Raw genomic sequence first — 27,589 nt, 5'->3', positions numbered from 1 at the left:
GTGTGGTTGCTGAATGGTGCTATGGACTGGATGAGGACATGACCCACAGGGCAGATGAAGGTGGATGTAGGAGAGTGAGTGGTGGTGCCACATGAGCTCGCAGTGAATGAGATCCCTGTCGATCCGTGATGGCTCTGTGAGTGTGTGAGTTGAGAGCGATGAGAAGAATGGCTTACACTGGGAGAACAGAGGAGATCATTCATCCTGTTCCTGCACTGGGTGGCTGTCTCCTTTTGGAGGGTATTGGCACTGACCACCACTGCCACCGCCTCCCCCTCCCATCCTGGATTTGTCACCTTGGGTGAGAATCTTCGCCCCCAGCAGGAGAAGAGAACATCGCGGCTGGCCTCCAGCGTCCAGTAGGTGCTCGAGGCTGGTATCACTAAATCTGAGGGCAACATATGTTTCCTCCCTTTGGCAGCCATCAGTTTTCGCAGCTTCCTATCCCTTGTAAAATGCTAGCTCTGCACAGCAGCAGACTTTAAATATGGTGCCCAGTTTAATGGAGGCCTAATGTCATGGTGGGCAAAATCAGAAGTCACCCCACCAGCAATCTGAAGTAAAATCCACACCCTTCAACTTTTTAAGCAAAGTGATGCAGAAATCGCCGGCAATACTCCCAGTGGGTCACACACCTATTTCCCTGCCCAATTTTACGAATTTCTGGGACAATTCTGCCCATGGATTTGAGCCCGTGATTCAGGGTCCCTTTGTGTGCACAGAGTTTCAGCAGCTCCATTGTCTGATCATTGACAACCACTCATGGCCCAGCCTTTGTCTGAAATTTTCCATGTTTCCATCCAACATTGCCTTGGCAGCTATGGCCCAGAAAATATCACCATGGCATTTAGGCATTACTTAGTAACTTCAGTGATAATAAAAAGCACATATCAGATGTCATGAAGCTTCACCCTGATCCTACTTGAGGCCTCCACATTTTCATTCCAGACATTTCAAACATGTACATGGAAGGCTGGCACAATTATGTCTAAAATTTTATTCCTTTATGGGATGCGGACATCACTGGCAAAGACAATACTTATTGAACATCCCTAATTGCCCTTGGACTGACTGGCTTGATGGGCCATTTCAGAAGGTAGTTAAATGTCAACCACATTGGTGTGGGCCTGTAGGCCGGACCAGGTAAAGAGACAGATATCCTTCTCTAAAGGACACAAATGGATCAGTTGTGTTTTCATGACAATCGCTGCTAAGTTTCATGTTCACTATTCCTGAGACTTGCTTTCAATTCCAGGTTTTTATTAATTGAATCGAAATTCCACCCGTTGCCAAAATGGCATTTGAACCTGTGTCCCCCTCATGGCATTAATCTGGGCTCCTGGATTACTAGTCCGGTGACATTACCACAATGCTTTGGACAACCAGTTCAGAGTCAAATTGAATTTCTGTATCCACTGTCTGGAGTTTATGTCGTACTGTCAACAGCCTAAGGAAACAGTGAGATGTGACAAACTTCAACATAACTTCATCAATCACACATGGGCATAGATTGTACAAGGATGTTAGCAAGAGAGACAATCTAATAATAATAGTATTTATTGTCACAAGTAGGCTTACACTAACACTGCAATGAAGTTACTATTGGCTGGGATTGAACAATGATATTGAAATCACAGTTAAGGAGTGCAGCCATTTCAGGACAGTATGCCATATCAGCACAAGGAATCACTTTTACCACAATAATACATCAATTACAACTCTAGCGCACTTTCTAAGTACTATTCTCTGTTTCGTTGGGGCACCCAGGGTGATAATCTCAGATAATGCTCCTCAATTTACTAATAAACCATTCAGGGACATGAGTGAGAACTGCAGAGTCAATCACACCACCACAGATCTAATGACATGGCCGAAAGTGTGATTCATACAGTGAAATTGTTCATTCTAAGGTCCAGACAGACCAAACAAGACCTACACATTGCAACCTTAGAGCAGCACTTTTATGCGCAGCCATTCCATCATTGGTGGAACAGGGGAGCAGTTGCCAAGTTTAAAGTTAGGAGAAGTAAAATCTCAGCATCCCACAGGAGGTATGTGGCAACTAGCTGATGTGAGCAGGACATGTCTAGGGCTGGGATCATACGAGATCATCACACCCAATGGTGCAACTGTGGGAAGGAACATAGCACAAAGCAGGGAAGTACCAAATCCTGAACCACCGTATAATTCCATTGCGTCCAGGGAAAGATCGAAGGCAACATCCAAGCATGACACTCCTACAGATTACTGTGAGAAAATTCAACAACCTTGGGTAACATTGCAGTTGCTAAGTCAGGATGTGTGAGTGGGCCAGCAGTACACTTCAGGGGCTTATATAGCTGGGATTGTCGTGGTGGGACTGGCTGCTCCAGCAGCCCAGCCACAAATCCAATGACTTTTGGCGGGACTGGACAATTCCAGAAGTGGACATGGCCAGAAAACCCTACCCGATGAGTTTTTTAAAATATTTATATTCAAGAAATTTTCCATTTCACAACATGCACACAAAAAGTCCTAGTCAACTTAAAACAATTTTTATAAAAATATTCCCACCAACCAATCCCATATTTATCTCTTACATTCCAACAACCCCCTCCCCCAACTGGCTGACGACCACCAATTCTTAAAGAAGGAAATAAAGACCCTCAGCCTCGAATAGAACTCGTCCTCTGACCCCATAATGCCATACTTTTACAGGTGCAAAACCTTTGTCAGGTCCCCCCAAACATTGCTTTAGGCAGCTCCAATGCCCGTCACCCAAGCAGAACCCCTCTGGGCTTTCAGAGAGAAGAAGGCCAAGTCTTCTTCCCTTCCTGCAGCCCCGCCTGATCCAATACCCGAAAGATGGCCACCCACAGGCACGGCACCACAGTTACCCCAAAATCTCCCACATAATTTTGAAAAAGGAAGCCCAGATGTCCACCAACTTAGGGCAGGACCAAAACCTATGCCAGTGGTTCACCGGCCACCTTGAACAACGTTTATATATTTCCTCCATCCCAGTAAAGAACCCACTCATGCGCACCCTAGTCATGAGTGCGCTGAGCACCACTTTAAACTGAATAAAACTCAGTCTTTCACACGAGGAGGTAGAATTTACCTTGTGCAAAGCCTCACTCCACAACCTCCCTCAAATGCGCAACCCAACTCTTTCTCCCATTTTCTCTTTATCTCCTCCAGCGAATCCCTTTCCCTCTCCATTAACTGCCAATAAATATCAGAAATCCTTCCTTCCCCAATCTCATCCATAGACACTACCTTATACATCAGAGAAGGGGGCAGCAACCGAGGAAACGTAGAAAGTTCCTTCCGAACAAAGTTCTGAACCTGTAGATACCCGAACCCATTCCCCCCAGAAACTGGAACTTCCCCACCGGTTCCCCAGCTCCGCAAACCTACACTCCATGACCAAATCCCTAAACCAATCTACCCCCACCCGCTCTGAGACCCTGTAAAACGAGTCCATTCCCGCCGGAATAAACATGTGGTTCCCACATGTTGAAGCCGTTAGCGATATAGACTCCAGCTCAAAATGTCTAGATTGGTTTCATCCTCTCAGAGAGGCTGTAACCACTGGGCTCATGGAGGAGCTGGCCGATGAGAATGGAAAAAAAGCAGTCATAAGTGCTCTCAAACTCGCACTTCTACAGGAAGCCTCCAAATCTACCCCCAACTGACCCCTCATCCACGACCCATTTCATATTTTCTCAATATCCGCCCCCCCAGTAGTAATTCATCAGATCAGGTGAGGCCAACAACCCTCCCTCACCTCCGCCCCAACCTCCCCACCCATTGTCTATCTCTCTGTAAAAATGCCCTCCGAACATGAGGTGTGGTACCTACCCAAACACAGGTCAAGGGCAGTACGGTAGCACAAGTGGCTAGCACTATGGCTTCACAGCGCCAGGGTCCCAGGTTCGATTCACCGCTGGGTCACTGTCTGTGCGGAGTCTGCACGTTCTCCCCATGTCTGTGCGGGTTTCCGCCGGGTGCTCCTGTTTCCTCCCACAGTCTAAAGACGTGCAGGTTAGGTGGATTGGCCATGATAAATTGCCCTTAGTGACCAAAAAGGTTAGGAGGGGTTACTGGGTTACGGGGATAGGGTGGAAGTGAGGGCTTAAGTGGGTCGGTGCAGACTCGATGGGCCGAATGGCCTCCTTCTGCACTGTATGTTCTATGTTCTATGGGACCAGCTTGTTATTCCTACTGATAAAAGATTTAGGCAGAAAGATTGGAAGACTCTGAAATACAAACAAGAACCTTGGAAGGACATTCATTTCCACCGTCTGGACCGTCCTGGCCATCTTTTCAAATCCACCTTCACCACTTCTATCAGACTAGCCGGATTCAAGTAGTGCAGCAAGGCCCAATCGTGGGCCACCCATATTCCCAAGTACCGAAAACTAGACATGGGCAGCCAAAATGGCAATTTCTCCAGATCAGCTCCCTTCCCCAGAGGGTTCACCGAAAACACCTCACTCTTGCTTACATTGTTTATAACCTGAAAAGGAACCAAACTTAATTAATACCTCCATTATCTTTTCCACATCAGAGATCGGATTTATGACATACAACAGTAAATCGTCCGCATAGAGGGACACCCGATGCTCCTTACCTCCCCTCTCTACATCCTTCCACCCAGCCGATGGCCTCAGTACGATAGCCAATGTCTCAAATGCCAGAGCAAAAAGTAGCAGGAAAGTGGACATCCCTGCCTTTTACCTCTATACAGATGAATGTACCCCGAGCTTAGTGTGTTGGCACATACGCTTGCAGTGGATTGGATTGGATTTGTTTATTGTCACGTGTACCAAGGTACAGTGAAAAGTATTTTTCGTGAGCAGCTCAACAGATCATTACGTACATGGGATGAAAAGGGAATAAAAGAAAATACATAATAGGGCAACACAAGGTATGCAATGTAACTACATAAGCACTGGCATCGGATGAAGCATACAGGGTGTAGTGTTAATGAGGTCAGTCCATAAGAGGGTCATTTAGGAGTCTGGTAACAGTGGGGACGAAGCTGTTTTTGAGTCTGTTCGTGCGTGTTCTCAGACTTCTGTATCTCCTGCCCGATGGAAGAAGTTGGAAGAGTGAGTAAGCCGGGTGGGAGGGGTCTTTGATTATGCTGCCCGCTTTCCCCAGGCAGCGGGAGGTGTAGATGGAGTCAATGGATGGGAGGTAGGTTTGTGTGATGGACTGGGCGGTGTTCACGACTCTCTGAAGTTTCTTGCGGTCCTGGGCTGAGCAGTTGCCATACCAGGCTGTGATGCAGCCCGATAGGATGCTTTCTATGGTGCATCTGTAAAAGTTGGTAAGGGATAATGTGGACATGCCGAATTTCCTTAGTTTCCTGAGGAAGTATAGACGCTGTTGTGCTTTCTTGGTGGTAGCGTCGACGTGGGTGGACCAGGACAGAATTTTGGAGATGTGCACCCTTAGGAATTTGAAACTGCCAACCATCTCCACCTCGGCCCCGTTGATGCTGACAGGGGTGTACAGTACTTTGCTTCCTGAAGTCAATGACCAGCTCTTTAGTTTTGCTGGCATTGAGGGAGAGATTGATGTCGCTGCACCACTCCACTAGGTTCTCAATCGCCCTCCTGTATTCTGACTCGTCATTATTCGAGATCCGGCCCACTCTGGTTGTATCGTCAGCAAACCTGTAGATGGAATTGGAACCAAGTATTTGCCACGCAGTCGTGTGTGTACAGGGAGTAGAGTAGGGGCTAGGTACACAGCCTTGCGGGGCCCCGGTGTTGAGGACTATTGTGGAGGAGGTGTTGTTGTTCATTCTTACTGATTATGGTCTGTTGGTCAGAAAATCGAGGATCCAGTTGCAGAGTGGGGAGCCAAGTCCTAGGTTTTGGAGCTTTGATATGAGCTTGGCTGGGATTATGGTGTTGAAGGTGGAGATGTAGTCAATAAATAGGAATCTGATGTAGGAGTCCTTTTTTTTTTTAAAAGAAATATTTTTATTAAAATTTTTACATATTTACAGAAAAAAGAAAAACAAAGAACACATAAATAAACATCTTACAACTACATCACAAATTCCCCCAATATACAAACCCCCAATTAAGCAATAATAAACACAGTAGAAAACACAAAGTACACCCCCCCTCCCCCTTCCCCCCCCCCCCCCCCCCTGGGTTGCTGCTGCTGCTGACCACCTCCTAACGCCCCGCTAGAAAGTCTAGGAATGGTTGCCACTGCCTGAAGAACCCTTGCACCGACCCTCTCAAGGCAAATTTTACCCTCTCCAATTTAATGAACCCTGCCATGTCGCTGATCCAGGTTTCCACGCTCTGGGGCCTCGCATCCTTCCACTGTAGCAGAATCCTCTGCCGGGCTACCAGGGACGCAAAGGCCAGAATATCGGCCTCTTTCGCCTCCTGCACTCCCGGCTCATCCGATACCCCAAATAGTGCTAACCCCCAGCTTGGCTTAATCCGGGTGTTCACCACCTTGGACACCGTCCTCGCAATACCCCTCCAGAACGGATCCTGCGCTGGGCACGCCCAGAACATATGGGTATGATTTGCTGGGCTCCCCGAGCACCTCCCACACCTGTCTTCCACCCCAAAGAACCTGCTCAGCCTCGTCCCTGTCATGTGCGCTCTGTGAAGAACCTTAAATTGTATCAGGCTAAGCCTGGCGCAAGAGGAGGAAGAATTAACCCTACCCAGGGCGACCGCCCATGTACCCTCGTCTATCTCCTCCCCAAGCTCCTCCTCCCATTTACCCTTTAGCTCCTCCACGAGGCCTCCTCCTCCTCCTGCATCTCCTGGTAGATCGCTGAGATCCTGCCCTCTCCAACCCACACCCCCGAGAGCACCCTATCCTGGATCCTGAGTGCTGGAAGCAGCGGGAACTCCCTCACCTGCCGTCTTACAAACGCCCTTACCTGCATATACCTGAAGGCATTTCCGGGGGGGGGGGAAAGCCCAAATTTTTCCTCCAGCGCCCCAAGGCTCGCAAACGCCCATCCAAAAACAGGTCCCCCATCCTTCTAATTCCTGCCCTATGCCAGCTCAGGAACCCAGGGCCAGGTAAATGGCATCTGCTGTGGACCAGTTGCGACGGTATGCGAATTGCAGTGGGTCATGATCAGCCTCTCGAAGCACTTCATTACGACTGAAGTCAGGGCCATCTGGAGGCTCTCATATATACCACCCCCGGTAAAAGGTTTCAATTACCACGTAGACACTTTCTCGATCAGAGGCCACTCCTCCCCTCAGGTCCATGTTGAACTATCTCCTGAGAGGCAGCATACTGTCTCAGCTGCTGAGCCAATAACTGGCTGGCCTTCTCCCCATGCTGTAAAACGTCCCTCTTATACGACAAAGTTCGCTAACCACTTTCCCCATCGATACCAACTCAAACTCCATCTAGAGCTTCTTCCTCTCCACCACCTACACTACTGTTGGGGTAGCAGAGTATTGCCGGTCCACCGCCAGAATATACTCAACCAATCTTTGCCTCTCTGCCCTCCCTGACTGGGCCTGTGAGCTTTTATCGAAATCAACTCCCCCGTAATGACCGTCTTTAATGCCTCCCAGAACTTGGAAGTAGAGACCTCCTCATTCTTTATAACATCCACGTATATCCCTATAGCAGAGACTAACCACTCACAAGACCCCCTATCTGCAAGCAGCATAATTTCTAACCTTCACGGGGGTCGCTGAGCGCTCTCCTCTCCTAACATAAATCCCCATATTGCGGAGCATGGTCAGATATAACAATTGTCGAATACACACCATTGTGCTGGTTTAGCACAGGGCTGAATCGCTGGCTTGGAAAGCAGACCAAGGCAGGCCAGCAGCACGGTTCAATTCCCGTACCAGCCGCCCTGAACAGGCGCCGGAATGTGGCGACTAGGGGCTTTTCACAGTAACTTCATTTGAAGCCTACTTGTGACAATAAGCGATTTTCATTTCATTTCATTCACCAAGGAGCAACGACTTACCCACTACAAATAATTCAATACGGAGTAGACCTGATGCACATGTGAAAAGAAGCAGAACTCCTTCTCCTTTGGGTATCTGAATCTCCATGGTCCACTCCCCCATCTGCTCCATAAACACTAGTAGCTCCTTCTCTACCCCTGATATCTTTAGCGATTTGGGGCATGACCTATGTAGTCTGGGATTGAGCACACAAGTTCCACCACCCCCACTCCCCCCATGATCAACGCCCCCTTGATAAAATCCATATCCTCACAATTCAGCACGTACACATTCACCAACACCACAACGGGCCCCTCCAACGTCCCACTCATCATCATATACCTCCCCTCTGTATCCACCACTATATTATCCACCAAAAAGACCACCCTCTTATTAATAAGCACCGCGGTCCCCTTCATCTTCATGTCAAAGCTCAAATGGAATACTTTTCCCCTTCTTCAGCCTCGTCTGGTCTCATACCCTCACATAATAATCTTATTCTCACTAGTAGGCTGACATTAACACTGCAATGACTTTACTACGAAAAGCCCCAGTCGCCACATTCCGGCACCTGTTCCGATACACTGAGGGAGAATTCAGAACGTCTAATCCACCTAACAGCACGTCTCTTGGGACTTGTGGGAGGAAACCGGAGCACCTGGAGGAAACCCATGCAGACAAGGGGAGAACGTCAGGCTCCACACAGACAGTGACCCAAGCCGGGAATCGAACCTAGGACCCTGGCACTGTGAAGCAACAGTGGTAACCACTGTGCTACCGTGCCGCCCTGTGTCTCATGTGTCTCCTGCAGAAAAATAACATCTGCCTCCAAGCTTTGAAAATGGGCGAACACACAAGATCTTTTAACCAGCCCATTTCACCCCCTTGTTATTTAAATGCAATTCTTTCTTTCCTCTAAACTGGTTTGGGATTTCCTCAGCTCCCATACAAGTGTGGACCTTGTACGTGAGATAGAATGGGTGTCCCAAACCCTTCTATTTCATTTGGAGTGCTTCATTGGTGGAGTTGCAAATATTGAGAGCATCCAAAAGAATTACAACAAATCAATTTATATTTATGTAGTGCTTTTGTTGTAATAAAACATTTCAAGGCACTTTAGAGGAACAAAATATGACACCGAACCACAGAAGGCGATAGATCAGGTGACCAAAAGTTTGGTCAAAGAGGCAGGTTTTAAAGAATGTCGTAAAGAAAGAAGGAGGTAGAGAGGGGAGAGGTGTAGGGAGGTAATTTCAGGTCTTAATGCCAAAGCAACTAAAGGCAAAGTTACCAATGCTGAAACTATTAAAATTGGAGATGCTAAAGATTTAAAACAGGGATGAGAATACTAAAATCAAGATTTTGCTTCACCAGTACCAATGTAGGGATGATCGGTCAACCAGACTTGATGACATAGAGTTATAGAGTTTTACAGCACAGAAAGAGGCCCTTTGGCACATCATGTCTGCAACGGCCTTCAAGCACCTATCATTCTAATCTCACTTTCCAGCACTTGGGCAATAGAGTACTGGAGAATAGTCAATGTTGACCCTTTGTTTAAGAAGGGAAGCAGGGATAATCCAGCTAATTATAAGCCGGTGAGCCTGACGTCAGTGGTGGGGAAGCTGTTGAAGAAGATACGGAGGGACAGGATTTATTCACACTTGGTAGTGAATGTACTTGTTAGTGATAGGCAACATGGATTTGTGCAGGGAAGGTCATGTCTTACCAACTTGATAGAGTTTTTTGAGGAGGTGGCAAAATTAATTGATGAGGAAAAAGTTGTGGATGTCGTCTCTATGGACTTTAGTAAGGCGTTTGACAAAGTCCCTCATGGCAGACTGGTACAAAAGGTAAAATCACATGGGATTCAGGGTGTGCTAGCTAGATGGATAAAGAACTGGCTTGACAGTAGGAGACAGAGAGTAACAGTGGGAGGGAGGTTTTCAGAATGGAGATCTGTAACTAGTGGTGTTCCACAGGGATCCGTGCTGGGACCAATGTTGTTTGTAATATATATATATAAATGATCTGGGGGAAACCGTGGATGGTTTGATTAGCAAGTTTGTAGATGACACTAAGATAGTTAGAGTTGCAGATAGTGAAAGTGACTGTCAGAGAATACAGCAAAATATAGATAGATTGGAGAGGTGGGCAGAGAAATGGCAGGTCAATTAATAACCTTATTCCACCACTGCTGATATTGAACCAACAGTGGATGGGAGACTTGCCATCCAGGGAGACCACTTTTGAATATTTGCTACTACCACCAAGATCCGCACCAGCAGCAGTGCCGATTGGGTCTGTCGTTCACAGGCACTCGGCCCAATCAAGGAATCTGTCATAGGGAAGAGTGATGGCTGCCTCAGGAGGCCACCACCCTGCCCTTGATGCTCACTCCTCTGCCCCTCTCCCCAGCGTTCACCCCAGGTTTTACCCCCTCTTAGTGACTTCCCTCCTGCCCACACTCACCTCCATCGGGGTATGCATTGGCAATTCTCAATGTGGACCCTACTGTAGTATCAGCAAGTGGTCACTGTTTTCAGTAGCACTGCCCAGAATACTGACCTCTGATTGTCCAGCAGCTCTCAGGGCTGGGATTTGCACCTTACGTGGGATTGAGTTGTGTGCGAGGCACATCACTGTCCAACTAAGTGTCTGAGTAGAAATAAATAGCAGTGGGATTCTTGGAGAAAAGTGCCCCGGAACTCCCATAGTTTCTCAGCCAATGGGGACGACACCCGTCGCTGACATTAAATTCTGCCCCTTGTCTCATGACCCTGGGCTGATTTCAGAAAAGCATCAGTTAATATTTTCTTCTAATTTATTATTCTCGCCAGTAACAATTAAGTTTTCAATTGTGGTTTTATTCAACAATTGATCCCTCCGTTTTGTGATTGCGACCATTATCTTCTTGTAATTATATAATCTCATCATTTATCCACACTGTCCGCTTTCTGTTGGTTAGCCAATCCTCTATCCAGGCTAATATATTATCCCTCAACTCCGTGGGATCTTACCTTGCATATTAACCTTTTGTGCGGCAACTTATCAAATGCTTTCTGGAAGCCAAGATGCACCACATCTACAGGACCCCCATTACCAACTTTGCTTGTTACATCTTCAAAGAATTCTAGCACATTAGTCAAACACAATTTACCCTTCATAAAACCATGTTGACTTTGATGGATTGCATTTTTATTTTCCGAATGTCCGTTATTACTTCCTTAACAATGGATTCCAACAATTTCCTAATGACAGACGTTAAACAAACTGGTCTATAGTTCCTACTTTCTGTCTTTCTTCCTTTTTGAACAGGGTGTTACATTAGCCTTTTTCCAATCCGCTGGAATCTTTCCCGAATCCAGAGAATTTTGGAGTATTATAACCAATGCTTCCACGATCTCTCCTGCCACTTCCTTAAAGACTCTAGGATGTAAGCTACTATTTGGAGGGTTCTAGTGTCCTCCACCATGAAAACTGAGGCAAAATATTGATTTTGTGTCTTTGCATTTCTGTGCATTCAAAAAGAGTTACAAAATTGTTTCATGGTTTGGTCATTGTAGAAAATTGTGAAAATAGCTTACTTTGTGTAAAAGAATGATATTTGGGTTCACATACTATAGCTGTATTTGCAGTCTGTGCACACTGGATTACATAGTGGGGTGGCACAGTATTAATCTCACACATTGTTGGGAGTATATTCCTCCAGTTGTTAAGTACAGTGTAAAGTTAGGTTTCCCCAGTTTGAATTGTACTGATGAGTTTTACTCATGTTAGCAACTATAGAAGAATAGATCAATGCGTCAAAGAGCAAATGGATGTGGAATTAGGAAAAATCTGATGAATACAATCTCTGGCTGATTGCCGGGAGATGTTGGTTAAAGTCCATGGAGTTTCCCATGGCAGGGAGAGAAGCAGTAAAGCACTGATTTACAACAGGGCCACTCAACCCAAAGGCTATTTGCCAACTATATCAGAAGCTGTCATTTTTGGTTTAAATAATTAAAACAAACACACACTGTATATGAATAAATAACTTAGTTCACTGAAGTGTGACAGACAGATCAGGGGAACTACTTACCTGCCCACATGATGAGAACTGTCACAATAATTATCATCTCTCCTGTCTGCAATGGCAAGTTTCTGTTCATTTCCTGCACTGTCGGATCATCTGCAGACAAAGAAAAGCAAAGTGCTTACATCACAAAATCCAGTGAATATTATAATAATCAAGGCTAATGTTTAATGAGAGGTTTGTGGTGCAGTGGTAACGTCCCTACATCTGGGCCAGAAACTCCGGGTTCAAGTCCAACTTCAGGACTTGATGACCAATGAAGGTATGTTCATAACGTGGTCAAGCGAGTTGAGTATCAGCCTGTAAATCCTTCTTATATGCCAGTCGGCAGGCAATAAAGAATGGGATAATTGCCTGCTTAGCCACACTGCAAAAGGCATTGGTAGACCACTGCTATTTTGCCAAACATTATCATGGGCAAGTCCATGGTCACCAATGTCATCTTAGAACATGGTACATGAAATGAAAATGAAAATGAAAATCGCTTATTGTCACAAGTAGGCTTCAAATGAAGTTACTGTGAAAAGCCCCTAGTCGCCACATTCCAGCGCCTGTTCGCGGAGGCTGGTACAGGAATTGAACCGTGCTACTGGCCTGCTTGGTCTGCTTTCAAAGCCAGCGATTTAGCCCAGTGTGCGAGGAGGAGAATGTTTAATAGATTCCAACACAGTCCACACATTAATGAATGTGAATACTCTTGGAAAAATTAACAGTGCTCTCAAAATTTATGGTTCTCCAAAAAGGCACAATTAAATCCTTTGGGTAAAGATGGGCATGATCTGGAGGTCTTCCTTCAGATCCAAGAATACACAGGTAATCCAAATATAAAAGTCGTCATTTGATACTTTGACCTAAAAATAATTTATCTCCCTTTATTTTATGGCCTGCCATTTCTAATATTGCAGCTTTAACTTCAAACAGAAAGAATAAATTGCAGCTGCAAACACTGGATGAGGTCTTCCCTCTGAACTCCATGACTTCATCAGGAAAACGTCTGTTCAGTTGTGTCTCCCTGTAGGAAACTAACTTATAAAACCAAAAATGGTTGGAAATTATCCTACTTTTATCTGATTACTTCAATAGTACAGAATTAACTGTTGAGATGTTCCAATGGTGGCCCACTTGCCTCAGATATTTTGTTGCCCACATTTATAAACCAACCTTTTATTTGAGAAGCCTTGCTGTAAGAATCGTTGGCCACTCACCTGTACCGCTTATCAAGAGAATTTTCAGTTTCTCCCACAGTGACAAGGTACCACTGTAAACCCTGTTTATATTGAATAACTTATCAAAAACTATATCCAAAATGGCTTCATTGTAAAATCCTTACTTTATTAAAACAATATTCCACCATATCTGTTTTTGTCCTAGGATAACAGGGTATTACATTTTTACATTAAAAGAGCATTATTATATTTCCACATTGTTCTGATGGTAAATGTAGGACTAACAGTGCAGTCATCAAAGGTGGAAGGTTAACTGTTACTTTTATCATTAACACATACTTATCCACAATGGGCCCCTCTAGTTTAGATTTTCTCTCATATTTATAGTTGGAATTGTCCTGCGGAGGATATTTTGATAACTTCACAGCAATTCTTTCTAGTTATACTTGAACCAAGCCATGCAGTAATTCTGCCGTTCCTGCTGAGCCATTAGATTTCCTTCTGAATAGTATTTATACAAAGAAATGCAACAGGCCACAAACTATGTTAGATTGCTAGTTACTCACAAATCCATCATTATTACTCAGCTGCAAATCAGATCCGCTTTAAACTGCCCTGTCCAGATATACGCTTTTTATTAATGATATGGCACAGTGGTTAGCACTGGTGCCTCACCTGGGCTCGATTCCGACCTCAGGTGACTGTCTGTGTGGAATTTGCACATTCTACCCTTGCCTGCGTGGATTTCCTCCAGGTGCTCCGGTTTCCTTCCACAGTCCAAAGATGTTCAGGTTAGGTGGATTGGCTATGCTAAATTGCCCCTCAGTGTCTAAAAAGCTTACGTGGGGTTACAGGATAGAGTTACGGGGATAGGGATTAGATGCTCATTTGGAGGTCAGTACGGGCTTGATGGGCCGAATAGCCTCTTTCTGCACTGCTGAGTCTGTGAATAACTTTATTTTTCATGAGGCTGAATCTTCATTGACCTTCTCCCATATATTTCCCATAACTATGGCAGAAGGCTGGAAATCCACCACTATAAATTCAATGATAATCTATGATTAATCTAGGACAAAGGTTCGGCACAACATCGTGGGCCGAACGGCCTGTTCTGTGCTGTATTTTTCTATGTTCTATGTTCTCTAGTAATATCAACCTTATTTATCTTAAATAGCTTATTTAACTGGAGTATATCCAATCTATTCACCATTTATAAACCACCATCATATTCGGTACCAACTCATGCAGCTGTTCTTGTATCTAAAACGTTCTTAGAATAGAATCATAGAATTCATAGAATTTACAGTGCAGAAGGAGGCCATTCGGCCCATCGAGTCTGCACCGGCTCTTGGAAAGAGCACCCTACCCAAGGTCAACACCTCCACCCTATCCCCATAACCCAGTAACCCCACCCAACACTAAGGGCAATTTTGGACACATCTGGACCTCCTCTTTTTCATCAAGTGGGGGGATCAAAAATGGGAAAATATCAAAATCTTATACAGCCCAAATATAATTGGGTGGATTCTCTGCCGTCGGGATGCTCCGTTTTGCCGGCAGCCCAGGGGTTTCCCGACAGCGTGGGGTGCCCCACAACGGGAAACCCCATTGACCAACCGGAGAAATGGAGCATCCCGCCGGCGTGCTGAACCAGAAATCTGGCACGGCGGGACGGGGAATCCAGCCCAATGCTTTTCATTTAATAGTATCTTCATTTGCACTTTTCTCTGTGAATTCTGTAAATGTCCATTTGGCGCAGCCTCAAAGGCAGTGGATTGACGGAATCTTATTCTTCAGCACCAATGCTTCTCAGAAATAATTCACTAATAACTTTCTGTTTGAGAACATTACATTTTCGGGATCTTAGCTAAGACTTTTATTTTGTTACATTATTGTTATTACTCCAGAGAAAGCCACAGAATCTAGAGTTTATTTTGAAGCTAATTCACATGCTAACAGGGATGGCATGGTGGCACAGCCGTTAGCATTGCTGCCTCACAGCGCCAGGGACTTGGGTTTGATTCTGGCCTTTGGTGATTGTCTTGTGTGGAGCCTGCACATTCTCCCCGTGTCTGTGTGGATTTCCTTCTGGAACTCTTGTTTCCTCTCACAGTCTAAAGATGTGCACGTTACGTGGATTGGCCATGGTAAATTGCCCCGTAGCATCCAACGATTTGCAAGCTGGGTGGATTGGCTATGAGTGGAGTTACGGAAATAGGGCAGGGGAGTGGATCAAGGTAGATTGCTTGTTCAGAGGGTCGGTGCAGACTTGAGGGGCTGAATGGCCTCCTGCTCCATTGTAGGAATTTCATGCTGTTAATTAGTGGGAATGGGCTTTCAGTTGGTGGCTTTAGCGATTGATCAATGCATGACGGAGGGGAGAAAGTCGTTCTGGAGTTTTTAAATTTGGGGGGCATTTTTCTCCCATGATGGGGCAATTTTCCAGAGGTCTTAGCCACTATATCATACCTTGCAGAAATAGATATTCACGTATAGGACGGGATTCTCTTCCAGTTGGTGGGTCGGCCCGACGCCGGCGGCAAGAGCAGTGCGAACCACTCCGGCGTCGGGCCGCCCAGAAGTTGCAGAACCCTCCACACTTCCGGGGGCTAGGCCGGCGCCGGAGGGGTTGGCGCCATGCCAACCGACGCCAAAGGGCTGCTGTGGGCAGATGCGAGTTGGCGCATGCGCAGAACCGCCGGCATGTTCTAGCGCATGCGCAGGGGGGTTTCTGCTCTGCGCCGGTCATGGCGGAGCCTTACACAGAGGCCGGGGCGGAGAGAAAGAGTGTCTCCACGGCACAGGCCCGCCCGCAGATCGGTGGGCCCCGATCGTGGGCCAGGCCACTATGGGGCCGCCCCCCGGGGCCGGATCCACCCTTGCCGCCCCCCCCCCCCCCCTCCCCCCGAGGACTCCACTAGCCGCTCTCCAAGCCAGGTCCCGCCGGGATGGACCATGTCCATTTCACGCCGGCGGGACTGGCCAAAAATAGGGCCTGGAGTATTGCCGGTGCCAATGGCCCCCGACCGGCGCGGCGTGATCCCCGCCCCCGCCCGAGAACTGCACCGGATAATTCGGCAGCTGGCGTCGGAGCGGGATTCACGCCGCCTCCCCCCGGTGATTCTCCGACCCGGCGGGGAGTCGGAGAATCTTACCCTATAATCTTTGACAGCGAGTGTCAGTAAATTATTTGACCATGGGTAATATCAGTTTTACCTATAATGCTGTTCTCAAATAACATCTACTTGGGGTTGTTAGATTGTGAGTGAATGTTGGACTCTTCACTGATAATCCATTCCCTAACCCAGGAACATTGACCTGATTTATCATATGCTTGCAGTTTGAGATCAGCGAATCAAAATTCAAATTTTTCTGTCCATATGGCCAAGTAATTGATAGATAGATTTACTGCTTGCCTGTGGCTAAAACATGGATTTAGAATGATGAACATAGAACTAGTCAATGGTAACTTTCAAAGTAGCCTGAATATGCACACAAGAAAAAATGGCCCAGACAGGATCAGAAGTGAGTACTCATTGGTCATTTAAATAGACTATTGAGGCATGGGGCTGGATTCTCCCAGCCCCGCGCCGGGCCGGAGAATCCCTGCAACTGCGCCACGCCGCCCCGACGCCGGCACGCATAGCGGAGAATCGGCGCCATTGGTGCCAGCACGTTTGGCGCAGCGCCGGTCGCGGGCCTTCTCTATGTGATCGGGCTGCCGATTCTCCGGCCCGATTGTGCTGAGCGGCCGCTCTAAAAAGGCAGAGTCCCACCGTCGCCGTCCACACCTTGTCGCAGCCGGCGGGAACTCAGGGTCGGGGGGGGCCTGTAGGAGGGGGGTCGGGAGGGGGAGGGGTCTCCGACCTCGGGTGGCCTCCGATGGGGTCTGGCCCGCGATCGGGGCCCACTGATTGGTGGGCCGGCCTCTCGCTCCCCGGGCCTATTTTCTTACGCGCGGGCTCCTGAACCCCTGCGCCATGTTGTGTCGGGTCCGGCACATTGGGGGAGGCCACCGCGCATGCGCGGGTTGCCACCGGCGCCACTGCGCATGTCCTCATTGATGCCGGTGCCATTGCGCATGCGCGGATCCCGCGACGCACAGTTCGCACTGGGATGGGAGGCTGGAGCAGCGTAAACCACTCCAGCGCCGTGCTGACCCCCCGTTGGGGCCAGAATCGGTACTCTCAGCGGCCCGTTCACGCATTCGTGCAACGGCATTTCCGACGGCGTGGACACTCTGCCGCCGAATGGGAGAATCCCGCCCAAGGTCTCTTTCAATTTCATTAGCATTTATAAGAACAAATTTACCCTTTCATTATGACAGAAGAACAGAAGAGTGATTGCACGTCACAGAGTCATTTCTTGTCACATGAGCAAACAAAAAACAATTGCTCCAAAATTTGAATTCTCCTTCTAGAAAAATAACATCCTGTACAAAGTACTACTTTTTGTAAAGCCTTCCTAATCTGAGCACAGAACTCTGAATATTCAAAATCTGAAATAAATATAGAAATGCTGAAAATGCATGGGGGATTGATCAACAATTAAAAGTTTTAATGATGAATGGAGTTTTGGCCATACCCAAAATATTATTATTTTTTCTTCACTGAAAGATAAATTTTCCACAACTTCGAGCTCGTGTGTGTTTCCAGATTCATGCGAGTGTACAATTCCAGATTAATGGCATGGTGACACAGTGGTTAGCTCTGCTGCCTCACAATATCAGGGACCCAGGTTCAATTCCAGTCTTGGGTAACTGTGTGTGTGAAGTTTGCACTTTCTCCCTGTGTCTGTGTGGGTTTCCTCCGGGTGCTCCAGATTCCTCCCTGTCCAAAAATGTGCAGGTTCGGTGGATTTCCCACACTAAGTTGCCCCTTAGTGTCAAGGGATATGCAAGTTTGGTGTGGGTACAGGGTTGCAGGGATAGGGTGGGAGCCTGGTTAGGGTGCTCTTTCAGAGGGTCGGTGCAGACCTGATGGGCCGAATGGCCTCCTTCTGCACTGTAGGGATTCTATGATTCTATGAATTGAGTGTCCAGTTGGACATTCAGGTGAGTGTACAGTTCGAGATCCATGTTAGTGTACAGTTCTAGACTTAGGTGAGTGTAAAGTTCCAGATTCATGTGAGTGTACAGTTCCAGATTACTGTGAGGGTACGGTTCCTGATTCATATGAGGGTACTATTCCAGATTCATGTCAGTGTACAGTTCCAGTTTCACGCAAGTGTACAGTTCCATATTCACACGAGTGTATATTTCCAGATTCACGCGAGGGGATGGTTCCAGATTCACGCGAGGGGACGGTTCCAGATTCATGTGAGGGTCGGGTCCAGATTCATGTGAGGTGATGGTTCCAGATTCGTGTGAGGGGACGGTTCCAGATTCATGAGAGGGTACGGTTCCAGATTTAGGTGAGTGTATGGTTCCACATTCATGTGAGTGTATGGTTCCAGATTCATGCAATGGTACGGTTCCAGATTTAGGTGAGTGTATGGTTCCACTTTCATGTGAGTGTATGGTTCCAGATTCATGTGAGGGAATGGTTCCAGACTGATTGGGAAATATTTCTTCACGTAGTGTGGTCGGAATTCAGAACTGTTTTCCACAAATGGCAACTGATGCTTGATCGACTGTAAATTTTAAAACTGAAGTGGATGTATTTAAGGACATGTACAAAGATGGAGCTATGTTGTAGATCAACCAGGTTTTAGTTTAATGCAGAAGGGTTTTCAAGTGCTAAATGGCCTACTCCTGCTCCTATGTTCTTTCTTCAAGCAGGAGTATGGAACAGTTCCAGGCACTTAAAAGTTTGGTTCTAATGGACATTTTTTTGTTTCCAACTCCAGAGTTATTGCATCTGACTCTTGAGAATAATCATAGACGAACCTTTGTATGATATTAACAAAAGTCCATTTGCAAGTATAGGATATTAATCAGGAACTGTAATGCTAACGAAGGGCGTGATCCACCGGCCGGCCGCATTGCACCTGAACCATGGCACAGTCGGTAGATGCCGGGAAATCCCACTTTGGGGATCTACCTGACTCGCCACGCCTCACGAGATCCAATGCAATCTCATGAGACATTGTGATCTTAATCCCGACATTGTGGGTGGCATATTAGGGCTAGACAGCTAGTCTCCCTTTACTAGGTAGCTCGCCTGATCTACTGAGGCCTGGGATCTAATCTGTTTCCCTCGGAGACCTCGGGTGAGCACCGTTCAGTACTGGTCCCAGACGGAACAGCACTTTGGAGGGGGGGGGGGGCAGGGGATCGGAGGCCCCAGTTGACTGTCCTCCGGGCAGGGTGGCACCATGCACTGTCAGGTGCCCAGCTGGCACTGCCTGCTGAGAGGGACACTGCCAGCAAGATGCCAGACTGGCAATTTTCCTGTGGTTGAGATCGTCCTGGGGTGCCCTGTCTATTTGAGGTGGGGTATGGGGGAGAGCCCCAAAGACCCCCTTATAGTGAGGTGGGGCTTTTGGAGGTCGCATTTCAGTGGTGTCCTGATCTCTTCCTGCACAGAGGAGCTTCATCGAGCAGTGCTCCTCAGTGCAGGAAGCGGGATTAAGCCTGGCCTCGGCGGGCGGTTCACCAATGAGGCCCCGAATTGCAACAATGTCCCAAGACGAGCGCTACAAAACATGCGACCGAACACACTCGACACGGGACTCTCTTGCAACTTGATTAGATCACGCCCAATGTTTCCCTTTCCCAACGAAGATGCAAGTTGCAGCACTTGTGTGGCTTCATTGGCTAGAATCAGCTAGCTCAACACAGACTGAGAATTGATCCTTGAATTACTGATAATGCTGGCATTAACAACTGAACTCTCAGGAAGTTACATTTTCTGAACGCAATTTAACAAAAAATAAATTTTAAACAATGAGAGAATTTACACCACTATGTCTGGGAGGTATGTTGTTTTTGTGTGTGTGGGGGGTGGGGGGGGGGGGAGGGGGGGTGTGTGTCTGCGAGGGGGTCCTTTCACACAAGTGGTGGCTGAAGAATTAACAACACGGAATTGTTGAAGCCACCAATGAGCCTCAGATTTCATGGTCATGTGGACAGCAACTGGCCTGTGTTTGAACAACAATTTAATCTGTTTCTTACTGCAGCAAATTTAGATCAATCAGATTGTGTAAGGTGGCGATGCTCCTAACAATGGCAGGGCCTGAAGCAATTGTTGTGTTTAATACGTTTAAATTTGCAAACGAGAAAGATAGTAAAAATTTTAACATGTAATTTGAAGATTTGATGAACATTGCACCCTCAGAAAGAATGAAATCTATGAACACTATGGCCGGGATTCTCTGAAATCCCGTCAAGTGTTGACGCCGGCGTCAAAACCGGCATGAGCAGCGCCGGCGCCAACACGCCTCCATTCACCCCTTTCTAAGGGGTTAGAACGGCGGCGGAGTACTGTCCGCAGCTCCGGCGCGCCACGGTCGGCGCGGATCCGCGCATGCGCGTGGGTTGACATCTCTACGCCAGTGCCCGAGCAACATGGCGGAGCCCTACAGGGGCCCGGCGCAGAGGAACATAGGCCCTCCGCCGAATGAGCCCGCCCGCTCATCGGTAGGCCCCGATCGCGGGCTTGGCCACCGTGGAGGCCCCCACCGGAGTTGGATACCCCCGCCCCCCCAACCAGTTCGGCGCCCGCAACCAGACTTCTGAGCACCCGCCAGGCAGGACCTAGGTAACCCATAGCGGTGGGACTCGGCCGAACCCGACGGGAATTCGGCCCGTCGAGTGGAGAGAATCGACGCATTGGCCACTTTCAACAGCCCCCGACTGGCGCAACGGCGATCGCGCAAGCGCAATTGGTGCCGATTCTCCAGTCGCCGGAGAATCAGCGGCCCGGTCAGAGCGGCGTGGCACGATTCTCGCGCCCCTCCCCCCCCCCCCTCGGCGATTCTCCTACCCGGCTCGGGTTTGGAGAATCCTGGCCTATGTGTTTAGATCACGTTTACAGAAGACAGAAAAGTCCATAGATGACTTCACCACTGATTTAAAATTAAAAGCTAAAACCTGTAATTTTTCTGCAATGGAATCTTCCATGATTCGGGACCAAATTGTGTTTGGTGTGAATGAAAATAATCTGAGGGAATGGTTGCTGAGGGAATCGGAGCTCTCTTTGGAACAACAGTTAAGATTTGTCAGGCTCACGAGTGTGGTGATATGCATACGCCCAGTAATGTTTATAGTATTCTATTAATGTATATAGTTAACTATATGACCTCCAACCAGCAGGTGGTGACAAGGATCCACCATGTGACTCCAGAGATCGGAAAGTTGGTAGTAAGTCCTACCAGAGGACAGTCGCATTAGAAGTAGCTCCAGGAGAATGCACTTATCCGTTACCGTTTGTATTATAGTTTGTTTGTTATCTTTCCACGTGTTCATTTTGTCAATAAAGTATCTTACCAGTCAAAGAACTAGGTGTTCTGTGTGCATCTGTACCATGGCCACAACACAGAACATAACAACGAGCTAGCAGCACAGCATTCTAAAATGTTTCTCAGAAATGGCAGTGTCTTCTTGGAGGAAAACACTCCCTTTTTCCAAAAGGCAGGAGACTTTTGAAAAAGGCGGGAAAGTTCCTGCAGCTCCTCGCACACCAAAAAACAGGTTAAAGATCATGACAAAGTATTTCTGTGTAAAAATGTGGTCAAGGCACAAATTAAGGCAGTGTCCAGCATTTGGCAAGTTTTGTTCCAGATGCAAAGGAAAAAATCACTGCTCAAACCCAGGCCAGTCAACACAGTGGAAGACAGTCTCCAGTGATGAAACATCATTGTTTGTTGGAGTAATAACATAAAAGAAGAATATTTTGGAGACATCAAAAAATTCTCCAACACTTAAAAAAAATGCAAACTAATGTTTCATTTAAAATAAATGCTGCTGATGAGGACAAATGGCTGCTACCACTTGAAGCGAACAGTGCAGTGGTCCAATTGAAGTTAGACACTGGTGCTAAAGCCAATTTAATCAGCATGACTGATTTTAAAAATCTAAAAATTAGAAGAAATCACAAAAGATCTCTGAGAGATTATAATGGTTCAAACATTAAATGTTATGGTGCTTGCGACCCAAGTGTGGTGGTGAAGAACACAGATTATGCCATCCCATTCTGCATTGTATCTGAGGGCTTGGATTGATTATTAAGTGATCAGTCTTGTGAAGAATTAGGTCTAGTGCAGTTGGTATATCGCATGCACAAAGGATTGGACCAACAATCCAACGATCTGCTGCAGTGTCAGATAGCATGAGCATGTCATGGAGAATATTGAATCTACAAATTCTGAGCAGCAAGGTCAAATTCTGAAAAGATCAACCAGAGTCAGAAGAAAACCTGATCTACTCAATTTGAAAATTTGGACTATTTGTTGGAGTAAAATTCAGCAGATGATTCTGATGGTGATGTATTAATTTATTTCTTCAAAGGAAAGGGGATGTAGTGATATCATGGCTGTGTTGTAATTCACCGACTGACCACTAGGAGTCTCATTAGTATATAAGTGGATGTTAGAGTCAGGTGACCTCAGACTGACCAGGGAACTGGGGAGGGAGGTTGTTTGTGCATATTCGTACTGTTGTTTTGTATATATTTGATCCACAGTTTTCATAAAATTTAGAATTTACAGTGCAGAATGAGACCATTCAGCCCATCGAGTCTGCACCAGCCCTTGGAAAGAGCACCCCACCCAAGCACACACCTCAACCTTATCCCCACAACCCAGTAACCCCACCTAATCGTTTTGGACACTTAGGGCAATTTAGCATAGCCAATCCACCTAACCTGCACATCTTTGCACTTTGGGAGCACTGGAGGAAACCCTCGCAACACGGGGAGAATGTGTCGACTCCGCACAGACAGTGACTCAAGCCGTGAATCGAACCTGTGACCCTGGAGCTGTGAAGCAATTGTGATAACCACTGTACTGTCCCAGTTAATGTTAATAAGTCGTTCACAGCTTTAGCTGCAAGTTTTCTTGTAATATAAATCAGGCCATCCGACAAGAACATTACAACACACACACTCACTTTCCCACACGCACTCACTATAATTTTTTTTCTGCCACATTTGGAACTTGCACCATTGAAAAGTGCAAGGTCCAAGCCATCAGAACTTGCTCATGACACTTCAAGGCAATTCACAGGTTGCAAGGAGTGCAGGCATTACAAGAAAATGTGTTCTGCAGTCTCCATTGTGTTACAGGCGTCTTGGAAAATTATTCACTGCCGCAGTCAGATCTGTAATCAATTTAAGGCTTTTCTAGCATGGTGCTGCGTGCTGCTTTGAGTCTGTGCTTGTATTGTCAATATTTATATTGCTGCTGAATTGTGTCATTCCTTACGTTGTCTGTGAAGTAAATGTGTAAACTGTCTTGGCACTGTTATTATGTAGCATGTGAGAAATGTTGGTGGCAGTCTAGTATTATGTATTGGAATACCAAGGTGTAATATTGTGAAATGAAGAAGCATAGATTTGGCCCAACCACTATTTTCTAGTTGTGATTTGGAGGAAACTAATGTCCTAGTGATTCAGTACAACCACAGGACGGTCATCTTTCTTCAGGCCTTTCTCCTTTGCTCACTAGTGTTTGGCTGGAATTGCATTGAATAGGACATTAAAACAATTATGAACATTGCATTGCCTGGGGGTTAACAGACCTGAAAACCCAGAATGTGATATTTTTTAAAAGATAAATACTACGCAAATGCATTTTTAACTTAAGAGCCGTCCATCAATAGGTGTACTCCACAAAATGCAGTCAAGCTATCAGACCTTCATAAAATCCTGATACGAACATCACCCCCGGATATAGTCAAATCTTGTTTGGGTAGGGATACAAGAACTTAAACATCTACACCATAACACCCTATCTGATTTTAATAAGGCACATAATGGAATAAAAGTAGTGAAGTGTCAATTTCTCCTGCTTCTGAATCTTTTTCCCAATCAGTTTAGTCCAGTGAAGCTTTGTCCCCTGTACATAAACACTCACATAAGATTTAACAGGAACATTATACTAATGCAGCAGGCAATACTTGGAATTGGAAATAGTTTTTTGATCTGGATCAGAATTCGGGTGAGAGGTAAGAGACAGACGGTCGGGATAAAGAGCAGGATGTGACAGTATCTGTTCTGGATTCTGAACTTTTCACTATTTTTATTGATGACTTGGATGAAGGAATAGAGAGTTGCAGATCTAAGTTTGTGGAAGATCATAATTAAAGCACAAAGCAGCAGGACGTTGAAAGGAACAGATTAAGTGAGTGGGCAAAACTGTGAGCCCATGAGTGACAATGCATCCTGGCATGGCAATAGACTGCTGCAGGCGCACAGTTCTGCTCGAGAGCAGAGTGTAAGAGTGTACGCAAGTCCCTACACATGTTTTCCTTCATGCTTAGCAAACTGGAGGAACCCACAGCTTGAGTGGTTCATAATTGACTACAATGATTCAAAGCCATGTGTGGTGACCATACACGAGGTGAAACTCCACTGTGTAGAACTGTAAAAAGACTCCCTGGCTGAAAGGTCAGTGTATCGAGCAGTTGCTGATGCATGGCTTTCTGTCTTCTTTTACAGACGAGTTATCCTTTCACCTGCATTTCACTCCTACTCACTTGTGTTGAGTGATTCACACTGGGCTGACCCGTCAAAAACTAAAGTCGCCATAGTCCCAGATGACCATAGGCTGCTTTCCTCTTTGAGGGGGAGAGCTGACTGGTGGTGATTTAACCTGAGGATCACCGCACCTCAGGCGAGGGGCAAGGTTGAGAAGGCTGGGCCTTCATGAATAACTTCAGCTGGTATGTGAATTGAACCCATGTTGTTGCCGTCATGCTGCACATGTACCAGTTACTCAGCCAACTGATCTAAACCGGCTCCCTAACTCACTATCTAGAGTACAGAGGATGCAAAATTATTAATTGGTATTTGTGGAGGTGAACTTTAGAATTCCTGAATTTTAAGTGCAGTTTGGACTGGAATTTCTGATGGACCTTGAAAAAGGTAAGAGGTAGAATAGTTAGTGAGGAAATGGCAGATGAGAGACATGACGATGCACTACCAGTTTGCCATGCAATGTGTGAGAGGGAAAGAGTTTAATAAAAGTTCGGGACAGAGAGGAAGTGCTTAACATCATCTCCAGTCTTGCCATGCTTCATGTCCTCCATCTGCTAATGATGTATCGATGTTGGACCTCTTTATTTGGTGTGAAGGGGCATTGTATCTTAACAGCTCTGATAAGATCACAGAGTATTTTTTCCAGCATTGCTCATTTGCATTATTAGCAGCCGATGTTTCTGCATTGGTACTGCAGTATTTGCCTGCACACTGGTGGCCAATACCGGGGAAATGGACTGCCTTACTGCTGCTCTTCAAGCACCACCTGAATACTTGGGGCCCTAGCTGCTGTCATCTTCACCGTGGTTTGAAAAATTAGCTGCAACGTTATCCATACAAAACAAAGTAAGAAGTCTTACAACACCAGGTTAAAGTCCAACAGGTTTGTTTCGATGTCACTAGCTTTCGGAGCGCTGCTCCTTCCTCAGGTGAATGAAGAGGTATGTTCCAGAAACATATATATAGACAGATTCAAAGATGCCAGACAACCCCGAAGATTTGGATAAATTCAGAATCCAGCAAAGGAGGACTAAAAAGATAATAAAGAGAAAGAAAATAAACTACGAAGGCAAATTAGCGAGGAATATAAAAATTGACAATAAGAACTTCTTTAAATATGTAAAAGGAAGAGACAAGTCAAAGTGAATATAGGCCCCTCAGAAAATTAATCTGGGGAGATTGTTAAGGGGAATAAGGAAATGCAGAGGAGTTAAACAGCATCAGTCTGGAATCCCATTAATACTAAAGAATAAAGGGGAGGAATTAAATACCATCACCATCACTAGAGAAGTAATATTAGACCGACTAAAGGCAGACAAGTCCACTAGCCCTGATGGCTTGCCTCCTAGGATCCTAAAAGCAAAAGCCAGAGAGATAGTGGATGCATCGATTGTAATTTCCCAAAAGCCCTTGTATTCTGGAGAAGTACTGGAGGATTGGAAAACTGTCAATGCAACACTGCTTTTCAAAACGGGAGGGAGGCAAAAAGTGGTAACTATATGATTCCTTGGGATCATTTACTCTGAGGCATTTATTAAACTTGCCTCATTACCCATTACCAGATCCAAGAGAGCCTGTTCCCTGCTTGGCTCGACGACATATTGCTCTAGGAAACTATCACTAATTGTCTCTATGAATTAGTTGTAGCTACCCTGTCCAACTTGATTAACCCAAACAACATGATGATTAAAGTCACCCATTATTATTGTTCTATTCTTTTTATGTGCTCCTATTATTTGTTGATTCACTGGGGGTGATTCTCCAATACGGCGGGCAAGTATTCGCGCCATCGTCAACGCCCACGGGGGGCCAGCACGGCGCTGGAGTGGTTCACGCCGCTCCAGCCTCCGTACATGGCGCTAAAAGGGCGCCGCGCCAACCCACGCGTGCGCAGTTGGGCCGCGCCATCCTGCACATGCGTGGAGAACTTTTTACGCGCGTCGGCCCTGACCCAACATGGGGTCGGTGTTCAGGGGCCGGCCGCGCCGGAAAGTAGGCCCAGGGGAGAGAGGCCGGCCCGCCGATCGGTGGGCCAAACGCGCCGGCGCAAATGGCGCCGATTCTCCGCACCTCGGAGAATCACGCGCCGGCGTCGGGGGGTCGTGGCGTGGTTCCTCCGATTCTCCGGCCCGGCTCGGGGCTCGGAAAATCGCCCCCATACTCTTTCCTACAGCGGAGCTACTGTTTGGGGAGTCTATACACTACTCCTACCAATGTCTTCTTTCCCTTGCTGGTTTTTATTTCCACCCAAATGAACTCAACATCATCAGAGTCTTGGGGCGCGATTCTCCACTCCCACGCCGGTTGGGAGAATCGCCTGGGCCACCAAAATTTCCGGGGACGCCGGTCCGACGCCGGGATTCTCCCCTACCCGGCAGGGCGGGGGGTCCCGGCGGGATGGAGTGGCGGGAACCACTCCGGCGTCAGGCCGCCCCAAAGGTACGGATATCGCCACGCCAGCCAGGGCCGAAAGGACTTCACCGGCCGGCGGAAGTCCGTGCATGCGCGGGAACTCTCATGGGAAATTCATCTGGCATGAAACTGATTTTTGGGCCTCCCGCCAAACTCTCCATTGCCAACATTGAACCCAATAACAGAGGCATAGGAAAATTCTGCCCTCGGAGTGTGGCAGCATTCCAACTCCGATTTCCAGTCCACCGAAGATGCAGTCCGCTATCTTTGTACAAAGAACAAAGAAAAGTACAGCGTAGGAACAAGCCCTTCGGCCCTCCAAGCCTGTGCCAAACATGCTGCCTG

At 46.7% G+C, this 27,589-nt stretch overlaps 1 protein-coding gene across 3 annotated transcripts in view; it reads right to left on the bottom strand.

The window, feature by feature from the left end:
* The window catches only part of fndc4b (fibronectin type III domain containing 4b), a 330,788-nt gene that overhangs the window by 86,656 nt on the left and 216,543 nt on the right, over positions 1–27,589 (bottom strand). For all 3 annotated transcript variants that reach the window (XM_072499056.1, XM_072499057.1, XM_072499058.1), the window contains one exon: positions 12,037–12,126. In XM_072499056.1, the coding sequence (XP_072355157.1) occupies positions 12,037–12,126 (90 nt within the window). The remainder of the gene's footprint in view (positions 1–12,036; positions 12,127–27,589) is intronic.

Source organism: Scyliorhinus torazame, chromosome 4 (genome assembly GCF_047496885.1).
Source record: "Scyliorhinus torazame isolate Kashiwa2021f chromosome 4, sScyTor2.1, whole genome shotgun sequence".
In the NCBI taxonomy this organism is placed as follows: domain Eukaryota; kingdom Metazoa; phylum Chordata; class Chondrichthyes; order Carcharhiniformes; family Scyliorhinidae; genus Scyliorhinus; species Scyliorhinus torazame.
The sequence above is the reverse complement of the archived record's forward strand: the minus strand, read 5'-3'. Positions and strand labels throughout refer to the sequence as shown.